The following is a 13,667-nucleotide window of genomic DNA, read 5'->3' on the forward strand; positions in this document are numbered from 1 at the left end:
ATGATGGCCATAACAAGACCAGAGGCGTTGAAGGCGTAGGGCAGCGCAATAATGCCGGCACCAATGGAGGAGCTGGCCAGGTTGAGGCCCGTGGAAACCAGGCCGCCGTAGGGCACCAAGTAGTCGAAGTACTTCTGGAACACATTCGCGGGGACGAGGCGGCGGGCCACGCGATCAGCGCGGATCTTGTCCTGCAACTCGATCTGGCGCCTCGGGTCGTACCGCGAGAAGTCGTATGGGTCCGGCGCCTCGGCGGAGGAGACGTCCTCCACCCCCCGCACGCATTTCGCGTCGTATCCCTGCGCTACTTCCATGTCAAACTCGGAGTTCAGGTCTGATCTGTCGTTATGTCCTCGGTGCCGAGCGATTCGGAACTCGCTCTCGGATGGAGTATGCAATGGCTTGTGGGCCGAGGTGCTCGCTGTGGCAACGGGCGCGTAAGGGTGCGGTGGGTGAGAAGCCGGAATGCGTGGACACTAAGCGGCACTCAGTTCAGAGGTAAAGAGAAGGACGCTCTTTGGCGCTCTCGTCTGCTCGGCTGTGTTGTCGGCAGTGTGGGAGTCCTACGCAGACGCTTCACAGAGTGTGTGGCGGGTCGGCAGAGGTTAGAGGCCGAGTGTGCGTGTCTGGGCGTGGGTGCGCGTCTCGCTTGATCTCTGCATGAAGGGAGAAGGAAAAGCGAACGTACGCGTCTGCGGGAAACACGGATGATGGAAGGCGAAGGAGATCGTTAGAGTGGATGCTTAGTGAGATTAGTAGTTGTGTATGTGGCGGTGAAACAGAATCGTGTTAGTGGCTGTCGTGCATGGAGAGTTCGCGGCGGACGTGCGCAAACATGTTGGCGTAAAGAAGAGAGGGGTGGGATCAGAGAGAGGTGAATCGGAGAGAAGAGGTAGAGGAGGAGGTATAGAGAAAAGCCCACGCCCGAGACATGCATAATGTCTGTGAAGAATGGTGGTGGTGGTGGTGCCCATCAAACTTACACGTCATGGGGACGGTGGCGATATCCAAAGAAAAGAGCTGTGCGAAGCGAAGTGGCACGGGTGAGTCGCGCGATACAGGCGTCACCAAAGGGCACCCAACGGTGTGTGCGCCCCCTGCCTCTCCACACCGCCAGGGATGGATGACAGGCTGCGGGTCCACGGCGTACCCCCGCAAAGCCCATCGGCGCTGCGACGAGCAATACGGGGAGGTCGCCGTGAGCGCTTACAGGCGTCAGAGCCGCACAAGAGTCCGCCAGCACTGCGTCTTCCGTGAAAACTCTTACAAGAGAGTAGGTATTTTGTAAGCCGTAGAATGGAGATGAATCGCAGCGATGCACCTCCGTGCGAGTGTTTTCGTGTGTGTATGGGGGGGCAGGGGCGTATATGATGGACGAAACGTGCGCGACTACACGCTTATGAATGGACCGTTATGTGGCACCTCTGGTAAAGAGGAAAGTAACAGCCATGAGTTGGGGAAGTGGGAGGATGCCACGCCATTGGCTTCTGCTTCTGTTGGCTCCGCTCACCTAGCATGCAATCTCAATCTGTGAGCACTCGCTGTCCGCCGGCTTGGGCGCATCACAGCTGCTGTACCCTTCACACATTGCGAATCTGCGGGTGCGTCTGCTGAGCTACCGTCCCATTGGCGATGGCAGGTATGCGTGTGCTCGTGCACGCATATTGGGAGGCGTTCCTCAGTGCCTACCCGTGTATGCGTGCACACGTCGCGGTGTCTGTGCTGATAGGCACACGCACTACTCTCTTTCTCCCTCCATTTAGTCCTTCTTGAGATGCTCTTGAGCACGTGGACGATAGACAGTCCGTCTCACTGCGTGAATGTGCAGGCGACCCACACCTGGAAAACGAAGTGAGAGAGGGGGTGGACGAGAAACGCGCCCACCAGTGCGCACGCAAAGACGCCGCTTCGTCGACACCGACGGAGAGCAGATCCGAGAGGTTTAGGAAGGTCATCCTCACCAACAAGTGCTGAGAACAAGAAAAAAGAAGGCCGTCCCTGATACGTAGCACCAAGGTGCACAGCACCCCCACGCGCCCGGTCACCCGCTCAGACACACGTGCACGCATCGAAGAGAATTGGCGGAAGGAGGAGGAGGGCACGCACATGGGAAGCAGCACTGTAGATGGGCTTATGAATCAGTGAGTGCTGCGTGGGAGGAGCAGGAGGCTCGCAGTGAGAGGGCGAAGGCCAAGAAAGAGGTGACACAACACAAGTAGAGTGCAATAAACGTCAAACAAGATAAACCTGGGAAAACATACGCAGTTGGTTCGTCAGAGATGAGTAGGCGGAGGGAAGGTCTCAGCGACAGACGCTCCTGGCTCGACGGAAGTAAGACACCTGAAAGACATGCGCGTCTGTGTGAGGGAGAGAGAAATAGAGAAATAGAGAGAGATACAACGGAAAAATGAAAAGGGGGGAGGGAGGGCGAGGAAGCACCACAGGAATGGCATTCCGACAGAAAAGAGCTCGAATAAAAGAGAGAGGCAAAGAGAGAGGGGAGGGGAAGGGGAGGGGAGAGGGAGCTCAAAATTACAGGGAACACAACATTCACACACGAAACTGCGCAAGAGAGGGCCGGTAGGGAAGGCGGGGCGCATTTCTTTTTTGAATTTCGCCTTGTCCGCTGCGTTCGCTCTTCTCCCCTCCTGACAGAAGGGGAGGGAGAGAAGGAGAGAGCAAGACGGACATGAAAAGAAGGCACCTCTGTCTTTCCTCGCAAGCAAGCTGTGGACGCCACCATGAACACGTGTTGTCGCTGCCCACGCCTTCCACCTACTCCTTGGAACGACGAGGGAGGGGGGCAGGAGGGATGAGGAAAAACGAAGGAACAGCCGCGTTCTTAGAAGTGTACAACAAGGTGGGTCATTATCGGTTGATTGCTCGCTTTATATCGCCGCCGCGAAAAAAAAAAAGAACAGGGGAGGCAACGCTGCGCTGGCATGTGCGCGATCACTCATCTGTGTGAGTGTGCGGTCGTGGCGGCGAAGCACCAGCTCACAGGCTTGAGGGGGGGAGGGGGGCGGTGGTGCTGTCCTTTTCGCTGAGTCCGGGGAGATGGAGAGGGAGAGCAGACCAAACACTTCGCAGGGACAAGAAGCGTGAGGGAAAACGCACAGAGGTGAAAAAACGCATATACGTGCATGCGTGTACGCGGTGCAAGGCCCCCGCCTCTCACGCTGGGCTGAACGTCCACTCGCACATGCACATCGAGCCACAGTGGGCACGGAGATGTGCGGCACATATAGAGGGAGAGCGGAGTCAATCAGACTTTCGGATGATCCTGAAATGCCCAGGCAAGAGGGAGGAGGAGGAGGAGGGGGTATGCAAGGAGGCACACGAGGCGCCTGTCGGCGAGGTGCAGCGCTGGTGGGGCAGAAGACGGTGGTGGGGAGCCCTCACTTCCGTTCTCAAGCAAACAACATTGCGGGCGCTAAATTAGTCGAAGGGTAAGAGAGAGCGAGTGAATGGAGGCCAGACCTTGAAGGGCATGGTGGCAGTGCGACACCGCTCAACGGTCACAGCATCGTGCGCAGCTGCGGTTGCACCAATGTGCCCACACAAGTGCCAGCCAGGGGGCGATCAACTGCCCTGAGCAACAACGGTCAATGCTTAGATCACTCCTCCCACCCCGTCGCGACCATCCATCCTTGCGCCGTTGCAGCCCTAAACCTTCTCCCCTCCTCTCTGGGGCCATCGGCCATCCTGCGTCCCTGCATCGGTATGTCGATTTGGCCAACAACGAAGAAAAAAAAAAACGACAACAGCGAGGAAAAGAGAGATCGAGAGAGAGAGAGAGAAAGACATTAAAAACGAAGAAGGAAAAAACAACGGTGCACTCGGTGGAGAGCGCACGCAGCAGGGAAACGCAGCGAGAGACGCGTGTGTGCGAGTTCGTGTGTGCCGGTGACAAAGAAAAGGAGCGAGCCGAAAAAAGTGAGGTGAATCGCGGAAGACACGCCCACGCGGGTCAGGGATAGCCCGCTTAGCCGCGCTGTGCCATGACCTCGTCAAAAATGGCGGCGCTGGTACCCCAGACTACAGCTATGACGCCAACAAAAAGCAGCAGGTAGGTGCAGACGTAGTGGAAGAAACCAGCGCTCGAGAAGGTCCAGTTGCCGGAGTACATGACCATGAGCGCTGGGTAGATGTAGCCAATGAAGCCGCCAGAGAAGCCACCGACGAGTCCAAAGACGACGTTGATGCGAGGCACGAAGAGACCGCAGATGAGCGACAATACGGCCATTGACCCGCACACGCACGCGTTCTTCCACCAGGCGATGTTGTGCACGTTTGTCTGGCACACGTAGTAGATGGCATCACGAACCGGGATCATGTGCAGACCGTAGCCGACGCACAGCTTCAACATGAGGCCACCGTAACCGACACCCATCATTGTATCCTTGACGGGGTTGTACTGCTTCAGCGCCGAGCCGGTGACCTTCGGGCCGAAGTCCAGGTAGCCGAAGAGACCAGCAAAGAAGTACAGCACAAAGCAAATACAAACTCCAATCGCGGATGCGATCGACATGCGGCGCACCGAAAACTTGTGCATCTCACCCGCCACCTCCATCGCGTTGAGCTGCGAGATGAAGGCGAAGAGAAAAGTGGCCAGGCCACCGATGGCGGTGTTGCCCTGGTTGAAGAGTTTCACAGCAGGGCGGGGGTTCTCTTGCAGGCCGTTCACGCCGCTGTGTATCACCATGGCGATCGCAAAGTAAACGACGAAGCAGATCGCGACGCAGGAGAAGTAGCGCAGCGAGTTGATCTCCTTCGGCAGACACAGCGGCAGCATGGCCACGAGCCACAGCACAAACGTCATGACACGCTGACCGGAGAGCGTCTGGAGGTACGCCGGAGCAGTCTCCGACGCGTCCAGGAAGGCCGTCAGCACATCCTTCAGCGAAATCGCGTACGACACCTCCGCACCAAAGCTGAGAAACCAGAGGCAGAAGGCGAGGAAGTAGCCTGCGCCGGGGCCCATCAGCGTGCGCACGATCTGCTCGTAGTTGCGCAGTCCCGTTTTCTTCGCGACAATGGCGAGGAGTATGTATGAGTAGATGGTGAGGTAGGCGATGACCACCATGTAGATCATGGCCACGATAATGCCTGCGGCGTTGAAGGCGGAGGGCAGCGCGATAATACCCGCGCCAATGCAAGAGCTGGCGAGGTTGATGCCAGAGGCCACGACGCCGCCATAGGGGAGGATGTAACTAAACCACCGCTGAAAGAAATTGAGCTCCGTGCGACGGCGTTGCACCCGCTCCGCCCGCTCGCGGTCCATGCGGGCAATGCGCTGTTCTGGGCTGTTGACTGAGAAGTCGAACGGGTCCACTCCTTTCTGCGAGTCTTCCGAAGTGGCTGCCGCTTTCTTTTTGTGGCCCTCTACCTCGGCAGCGTACGCCTGCTCCTCGAGAAGCTCCGCACCGTCTCTGTTCGGGGAGTCGTACTCCCACTCGTGCCCGTGCGCGCTTTCGTTTGGGTAAGGCATCGCCGACTTTCCTGTGGCAGCGGTGGGCATTGCTGTGTGTGCGTGCGTGTGTGTGTGTGTGCAGGGTGAGGTCCTGGGGTGCCTCTAGCGGAACGCCGTTGCTGCGAGAGAGAGAGAGTGTGTGTGGGGTGATCTTTGCCTGCAAGCCTGTGATGGTATTTCGTTGTCACGTATTCGAGAGCCGACCTCCGTGACCTTGTTCACTCGCGGAGAGAAGAGAGGAGGTGTTCGGACGCTCGCATATATCTGTCGACGGAAGAGGTGGAGACATGGAGAGGGTAGAGTTCAAAGACATCATCATGGGCAGTGATACCCTTGCGTCTCTGCACCAAGGGGGCCAAGAAAGAGAACAGCACCACACCGAGAAGCGTTGACACGAGCGAGAGGCCGCGCGCGTCGTCACACGGTCGGAAGAGTGCTGGAATGAAAACAGAGAGGGGTAGGGGGAGAGAGCTTCCTCTTGTGTGCCCATTTGCTTTCCTCCCAATCTGCTCGTTCCCGGTGATGCGAGGGCACCGCAGCGTGCCACCTCAGGGCCCAGTGTGGTCACCCGGTGGGGAAGCCAGGCAGCCCCTAACCTTATCCCCTGCAACACGTCAAACCACCTCTGGTGGTGACAGAGTCCGGCACCTACAATTTAGAGTGCGTGTGTGGGGGGGGGGAGGGAGGGAGCTCGAGCGGTGTATCGCTGCTGATGTTGGCGGTCAGGGCCTGGATGGCATTGCATCGGAGCGGCCCGCGACAGCGAACACGCGTGCGCCATCCATAGGATTAGGCAGAGTGTGTCCGCGCAACTCGAACGTACCTGTTACCCCCCCCCCGCGCTCACGCCGCCAACTGGTGTGGGAGGCCTCAGCCGCCTGAGAGAGAGATGCACCATCGGTATCGACCAGCATGCTGGGAGGAGCGGCTCTGGGGCAGCCTACAAGGCGGCCGCAGTAGGTAGAGTTCGAGGCTGAAGGCCGTGCTCGAATGCACGAGGCGGCGCACTGCTATAGCACCTGTCTACGGCCGCTACGCGCCACACGATGGGCCCTCCGAGGGTAGGGCGGAGGTGGGCTGAAGCAGAGCCTAAGTTTTACGGCAGAGGATGAACACGCTGAATAGGAAAACAGACACACCGTACGCTGTCGTGTGTGTAACAACGGTACTGACAGCTGTGTAGCCGTTGATGAACATGCAAGTAAGAAGCAGATACCAGCAGAGGGAGGGGGCAATCAAGGCTCCGTTCTGGACAGTGCGGCAGCGAGAGAAAGCGACGGGAATCGAAGAAGGCGGACAACGCGTACGCCCCGCCTCCTGCTCCGCCGCAACTGCACGCCGTGGCATTCAGACATGCACCGCCACACCATCAAGCGGGCATACGCCTGGCAGCTAGGAGACACGGAACCCTGCCACAAAAGCGCGCACCGTGTGTCAGAAGATGTACATCCGCTTGAGGGATGCGAGTCGGGACGCGGAGTGGCTCATCGCGTTCAGTGTCTCCCGCAGAGACTCGACGTCCAGGGAGGGAGGCGCTGCTGAATCACGCACCGCGGCGTCAACACCCCCTGTGGAGCTATCGTCCTCGCTAAAGGCGGTTGCCGCAGGCATAATGTCAGCCGGGGTCGACGAGGACGCCCCGTCAAGTCCACCGCTGCCGTCGCTGTTCCGCCGGCATCTCAGAATGGCGACGGCCAGCAGTAGTTCCAGCCCCAGCGCGTACCCGTCCGCCTGCATGCCTGCTGCGGAATATGTCGTCAGCAAGTTGTGGATATCATTGCCAAAGCTGCCCTGGAGCTCGGAGCAGATACGCGCAAATGAGATGGCAACTCGCTGGTGCTGGCGGCGCTTCTGGATGTCCGCCTCGCTCTGTGTCTTGGCTAGCTGCAGTCTCGACATGATCTCCCCCTTGCTCATGTCGGGCGGGTACTCCTGCTTGAGCACTGCCAGGCTCACGATCGTGAAGAGAAACTCCTGCAGCGGTGCCTCCACGTTCCTCAGGCACGCTGCGGCGGCCAGCTTGTACTGCGCAATGCTCTCGCTGGGCAGCACGCCGGAGCGCTGGGTATCGTACGGGATGGAGATCTTTGCCTTGCTCACCTCAATGTAGCGCTCCACAATGGTGCGCGTCGCCACGGCACCGCCGGCGCCGTTCGTGCGCAGCTGATCGGCGGTGTAGCGCAGTGACTGCTCCACCAGCGTCATGAGCGAGATCGCGGCCTGCACATCCGCGCCGGCGTCCCCGCGAGCCTGCAAGAGCCTCTCCATCGTTGGCGGCTCGTCTGCTGTCGCGCCGGCATGCCTCAGTGGGGGGAAGACGTAGAAGAGCCAATTGCGGCGGTGCAGCTCGCGGTACTGCAGCACCGCCGCATAAAGCAGCCGGTACCACTCCGCCGTCTCATCAATGCGGCCACCTGGCACGAGCAGGCCGTAGTGCTGGATGAACTCCGCGATGGAGATGCCCACCTTGGCCTCGATGTAGACGCGGAACAGCGGTGTGAGCTGCGCCCACAGCTGGCGCGCTCTGGCGTGGAGCTGCGCCTCGAAGGTGCAGCGATCCGTCTGCGGAGGCCACGTCAGGAGAAGGCGGCGCACCACCCGCTTCTTGCGTTCGTCCACCGCAATCAAGTCATCCCAGTTCTCCACAAACTCGATAGCGCCGGCCTGAGCAGAGAGAAGGACATTGTCGGGAGACGTGCAGTCTAGCCGGAACGCCAGCCGCCGCGGGTTCACAGCAAACAGGTCTACGACTGCGTGAGCTGCCGCCTCCTCCTTGCCCGTGAACGAGACTGCGGCAGCATCAGCACTGCGGTGGCACGCCGTCGACCCCGCCGCGTACCAGTCCAACAAAGGAAAGGGCAACGTCTGTCGCGTCTGTGGGAAGAGGTTCAGCATGAAGTGGCTGCAGCGGCGCAGCTGGGTGGTCAGATCCTCTTCCTCTGCTGGCAGCACTGCACCCAGTCGCAGTGCCTGCAAGAGGTGCTCCAGCTTTGGTACCAGCTCCACGCAGTGGCAGCGGAAAGAGATCCAGTCACGGAGACATGCATCCTGCTGCTCTGCGATGGCGCCGCCGCCGCCGCCCTGGCCCTGCGCAAACACCTTGCGCAGCACCGCCGAGTATGAGAACTCCTCAATCGAGTTAAGGTGCACCCGGTACAGCCCCTCCCTCGTGATGGTAGCGTCGAGGAAGTCCTCCATGGATTCACCCGGCTCGCTAACGCACTCGAAAAGCTCAGAGCTTGACACGTGGTTAAGGAGCGATGGCGAAGCCGTCGGCGTCGAATCGAACGACGTATTCCAGGCGATGGCGGTGGCGCCGTTCGTGGGCGACGTGAGAGGCAACCCTTCTCGGCCTGGCCGGACGGCGCTCTGAACCGTAATCCTCCGCCTTTCCGCATCCACCGACACGGCGCACGGATCCTGCATGATGGCGAAGTCGAGCGTCTCCTCGCTCGCCGTCGTGGGCATGGCCGACCGAGGAGTAGAGATGCCTCGGTACGCCTCTGTATCTCTCATGACGGCTGAGCCGTTGGAGGGGTATATGGGACTGCCGTGTCCTGCGGCCGCACCTTCACCTGCTAGAGCGACGGGCGCGCCGTCCTTGTCGACGCCAAACTCCTCCATCACCTCCATTTCTTTGATGGAGATGCCCTTGCTGAGCGCTCGGATGCAGCGGTCGAAGTAGGACTCGATGGTCGTCGCAAAGCGCTCGTAGTTTGGCGGATGGTCGCAGTCGTTGCACCCGCCCATCTCGACCGGCAGCACGCTCGCGTCGATGCGCTTCAGCAGCTCGCCCTTCCTGATGTCGCCGGCGGAGAAGAGAAAGATGCAGTCGCTGATCACCTTGGGCAGCTGCCGTAGCAGCGGCTTCATCACAAACGTCAGCGCACTACTCATGTTGCAGATGAACATGCGGGAAACGACGCCAGGGAAGAACTTGCTGATGCGCAGTGCCATCTCCTTCTGGAAGATCAGGTCCGTGTTGCGAAGCATCGAAGCGTTTTCTTGATTGATGAGCCACGTCACCATCGCCGCCGGGTTCTTTCGGTCGCAGCGCACACACCAGCTGAGAAACATATCCATGTTCGCCTGCCGCTCCGGCCGCTGCTCCGCCTTGGGGCTGTCGCGCGCGGTGTTGAAGTAGAGCACCGGATGCCCTTCTTTATCTCTTCCAATGTACTGCACAATGCCCGCCCGCATCGATTTGCGCAGACTGTCCGTCATAGTGTACTTGGCGAATACCGTGCGCTCCATATCATCGCGCCGTCGCAGCTTGGCGACCGTCTCCGCAACATCGAATTTTTTGTTGGCGAGGAAGAGATAAATCCACCCATCGAGGTAGCTGTGGTTGATCCCCACGGTCCGCTTCACCTCCTTGAGTGCCGCCACGTGCTCACGGGGGCATTGAAACATCCCCGCCAACGCGCGCGCGCACTCCGTCGTGCGTGTGCAACACTACGTGGCAAGTCCAGAAAAGGTACAGGGGAAGTTCGGTGGCGGAGCACTACGCTGTTTTGAGAAACACCAATCGTCTTTAATCAGCCGTCGCAGCGAGACGCAGGGGTACCGACGCGGCGGAGGCAGAGGCGCCTTGCACTTTTCCGTGACCGTCGTCCGTATATTTTGTGTCCCTCGTCGTTGTCCGCGTGTGGAGGTGACCCCTCCGCAGCGCAGAGGGGTGTCTGTGCGTCAGTGCCGCAACGGCACGCCAACACACTACCACGCACACACGCACGTACGCGCCAAGATGGTCAGTGCTGGCGAGGGCGAGCAAAAAAAAAGAGGAAAAGAGTCGAGTTTATAGCACGTCGCCTTGCCGCTGCTTCTCGACAGCGCATCACACCGTCTCCGTGCGATGAGGTGGACCTGTGAAAACGAGGAGAAAGGATGCGCTTGAGAGAGTGCAGCAGCAGCAGCGAGGATGATGACGCCCTATCGCCGTTTGTTTGACCCCCCCTCTCTCGGTGTATTGCACGTCTTCGCTTCTTCCCCTTCGCACGTGGGTGGCTGTGTGTCTCTTGGCGCTCTACGTTGTGCGGGGAGACGCCGGTGAATCGCGATGCGTTGGAGGTGTGCAGAGGTCAAAGAAGCAGCAAGTGAGCTCGGCGCGCTGCACAGAGGTGTTCGTTGTTACCCCTTTTTCGCCACAACGAGCGAGGGGCGAGACGATAAAAGAGGCCGAAGCAGCCGTGAGGAAAGATGAACGGTGCAGAGCGGCAGTTGCGTGTGGCGGAGATCCACAATGCGCCGTACTGACGTTGTCTTGTGTCTGTGTGTGTGTGTGTGTTGTCTTGTACAGACGATGGGGTGAGCGTATGTGTACGTGCGGGGACGCGCTGGGCGTTAGGGCAAGATAGGTTTCTCGCCCTCTCTTCCTCCCGCTATGTGACGAGCTCGCCAGTGCAGTGAGAGTCTCTACAGAGACGAAGAGGAGCCGTACAATTCTAGTGCTGCCATCCACCAGCGTAGCTGGGGTAGCGTCGACCCCACTGGATCCGCTGTTCGCCCCCTCAATGACCGACCCTCCGAGGGCAAATGGGCCACCACGGCACGCCGGGTCTGTGCCGCTTGAGGGAGCTCAGAACCCAGAAAACCGCAAAGTGCTTCTTTACAAAGAGAGAGACGAGTCGGCGACCTGCACGAAACGGACGCCGGCGGTGTCGGCGGGAGAGAGGGGGGAAGGTGGTAGGCGGAGTGGCTGTGACACACCCACGCCTGAAGGCTGGTGGGGCAAGCACACCGCGCACATACTCTGCGTGACAGAAATCGGGCGCCCGTAGGACAGCGATGTGCGTGCGCCCGGCAAGCATGCGCGCCAGACAGAGGATCCCCTCGCTACGGAAGGAGGAGGGGGGGGGGCAGCAGGGCATATTAAGAGAGCAGGTGAGCGCTGCACAGTAGGCAGAGCTACAGGAGCGGGAGGGCCTCGCTTTACCGCTGTGAAATCGATTGATTGCGTGTGAAGGGCAAAGAGGAGAAAGCCGGCATGCGCAGCGCATGGGAGCGGCGCTAAGCCACCGCGTATCAGCGCCCGCAATCGCGTCCGACGGCGCCCGATCAGAGTGTCGCAGCGAGGTCGTCGGCAGAGAACTCAAGCGCCGCTGCCGCTAACGGACTTGCGGCAGGGAGCGAAGCCTCCACTCTGTCATTGTGGCTGGTCACAGCGACTTTCGCATATGCAGCGGCCGTCGTAGTCCGCTCAATCGCCTGCACCACAGCGTAGCGCACTAGTGGCGGTACGAGGAAGGGGTGTGCGTGGCAGATATGGGCAAGGAGATCGAGGCCCCTTGCGATCCCTGAGCTGCCACGGCCCCGCTGATGCACCGCCTCCACCGCTCGTGAAAAAGACTCCGGTGCCACGCCAAACGGCTCGTACAGCCCCTCAAAGGAGGTAAGAAGCTCCAAGAGCTCGTCTGCCTGGCCCTCCACCTCCAGCAGTCGAATATAGGCCATCAATGTACTGCTGGTGTGCAGGACCATCTTGCCGGATACGTGCACGTGCTGGAGGCGCTTCCACAGAGTACGGGCCTCGACGCGGCTCTCTGCCGTTCCCTCTCGCAGAAGCGCGATCATGACCGCTGCTGTGGTGGCGGGCGTTTCTCTTACCTTGTAGGCGCGCAAATTCTTCTCATATAGCTCTTTGGCGTGGCTGCCCGGACTGCAGGCGAGGTACGCGTTCCACACGTGCGTGCTGGAGAGAAGCGAATCGGCATGGCGCGTACAGGCCTTGTCGGTGATGCGATCTGTCGCCTCTTGCATCTCCGCCAAGGAGGCGCCACAGCGGTGCAGTGCCCGCAGATACTCACCCCACGCTAAGGCAGGCATGTACGCTGGCCCGGAAGCGCGCGCAGGTGCAGATGGAGACGGGGAGGGACGAGATCGATGCAGGCAGAAACGCTCCGCCAGGGACTTCATTTTCGCTGTTTCGCTTCCGGAAAACGGGCTGCCGTTGAGCCTGTGCAAACCCATCACCGACAGCAGCGGTGCCGACACGACAGGATCCCAGCGAGGCGAGAAGGCAGCAGCAGTGCCGTTGCTCTTCGTGCCGTTATCGTCGAGAGATCTGCCTCCGTGCGTGATACATGCGATCGCGCCAGCATCCGCTTCCTCAAATGGCTTGTGTAGTGCCACACACACCTTATCTAGCTCCTCCAAGGACGGTGCAGTGAAGAAGGGCCTCGAGCTACTGCATCGCGCAGTCTCCAGGAACAGCGCGATCATGTGCGAGCGATCCTCGTGCACAGCCTTCATCGACTCAGACGAGCTCATAGCGGGGAGCGCAACCAGTGCCGACCACCGCTGCACCAGAGACACCACAATGGCGGAGGCCATGTGCCAGTCCCTGAAGGTGCTGAGACACAGAACTGCGTAGAGGGCAACGGCTCGCTGCATCTCATGTGAGTAGTGAAGTGCACGCAGAGCCGCCGAGAGAAGAGACTCTAGTCGATCACAGGTCTCCGGGGCCGGACTACGCTGGAAGCGCTCGGATTTTAAGTAGACCATTAAGCGCTGTGCTGGCGCCGGAAGCCGCGGCGGCAGCATCCGCTCGATCACCTCCGGCGAGAGGGATGGTGGCGTGCGGGCTTCGCGGATCACGCAGTGCCGCATCACATCAGCCGAGCGCAGGCGCTGTCGCAGACGCGTGTCTCCACCACTCGTGCTGCGCCACGCACCAAACATGATGCGAGGAGTGGGCCATAGAGAGCCGATGCTCGGCCGAGTAGCGCTGTCAGCGGGCGACGCCTCAGCGCTTGAGCGGGCCAGCCTTGCCGGGGAGTCATGAGTAGCATAACGTGCGTCCAGCTCCTGCGCCAGGGTCGTCAGTTCCTGTGCGGCGGTAAGTGACGTCGCGGGCGTTTCGTCGATGTGCTTGGCACTGGCAGACGTGGAGACGACGTGCTGATGCACCAGCGCTGTGCTGTGAGCCTCGAGAAAAGCACTGATGTACTGCTCCTTGTGGTAGGGGTTTGTTACCGCTTTTTTCTCCCGCAGGCGACGGGTCTCAGCGCGCGCTACTCGTTGAGCTGCCCTGCGCAACTCGAGCGACGGCGCATCGAGCACAGACCCGGCGAAGAGATGACAAGTGCGCCGCATGGCCGGTGAAGAGCAGTCTTTCGCGTGCACGCACACACACACACACGTGAAAGCGGCAGGGACGCGTGCACGCCACGAAGAGGAGAGGGAGGAGGGCAGA

General features: G+C 60.0%; 4 protein-coding genes across 4 annotated transcripts; all 4 read right to left on the reverse strand.

The window, feature by feature from the left end:
- Positions 1–2: 2 nt before the first annotated feature.
- On the reverse strand, positions 3–314 carry LDBPK_310360 (amino acid transporter aATP11, putative; the record flags this gene model as incomplete). The annotated part of the gene is made up of 1 exon (XM_003863080.1): positions 3–314. A coding segment is annotated over one exon (312 nt), but the record flags the coding sequence as incomplete, so codon positions are not given.
- A 3,671-nt stretch (positions 315–3,985) lies between these two features.
- Positions 3,986–5,521, reverse strand: LDBPK_310370 (amino acid transporter aATP11, putative; the record flags this gene model as incomplete). The annotated part of the gene is made up of 1 exon (XM_003863081.1): positions 3,986–5,521. The coding sequence occupies one exon, from the start codon at positions 5,519–5,521 to the stop codon at positions 3,986–3,988; it is 1,536 nt and encodes a 511-aa protein (XP_003863129.1).
- A 1,386-nt stretch (positions 5,522–6,907) lies between these two features.
- On the reverse strand, positions 6,908–9,886 carry LDBPK_310380 (hypothetical protein, unknown function; the record flags this gene model as incomplete). Its single annotated transcript, XM_003863082.1, has 1 exon — positions 6,908–9,886. The coding sequence occupies one exon, from the start codon at positions 9,884–9,886 to the stop codon at positions 6,908–6,910; it is 2,979 nt and encodes a 992-aa protein (XP_003863130.1).
- Positions 9,887–11,530: 1,644 nt separating this feature from the next.
- Positions 11,531–13,567, reverse strand: LDBPK_310390 (hypothetical protein, conserved; the record flags this gene model as incomplete). Its single annotated transcript, XM_003863083.1, has 1 exon — positions 11,531–13,567. The coding sequence occupies one exon, from the start codon at positions 13,565–13,567 to the stop codon at positions 11,531–11,533; it is 2,037 nt and encodes a 678-aa protein (XP_003863131.1).
- Positions 13,568–13,667: the final 100 nt, after the last annotated feature.

This window comes from Leishmania donovani, chromosome 31, assembly GCF_000227135.1.
Source record: "Leishmania donovani BPK282A1 complete genome, chromosome 31".
Classification (NCBI taxonomy): Eukaryota; Euglenozoa; class Kinetoplastea; order Trypanosomatida; family Trypanosomatidae; genus Leishmania; species Leishmania donovani.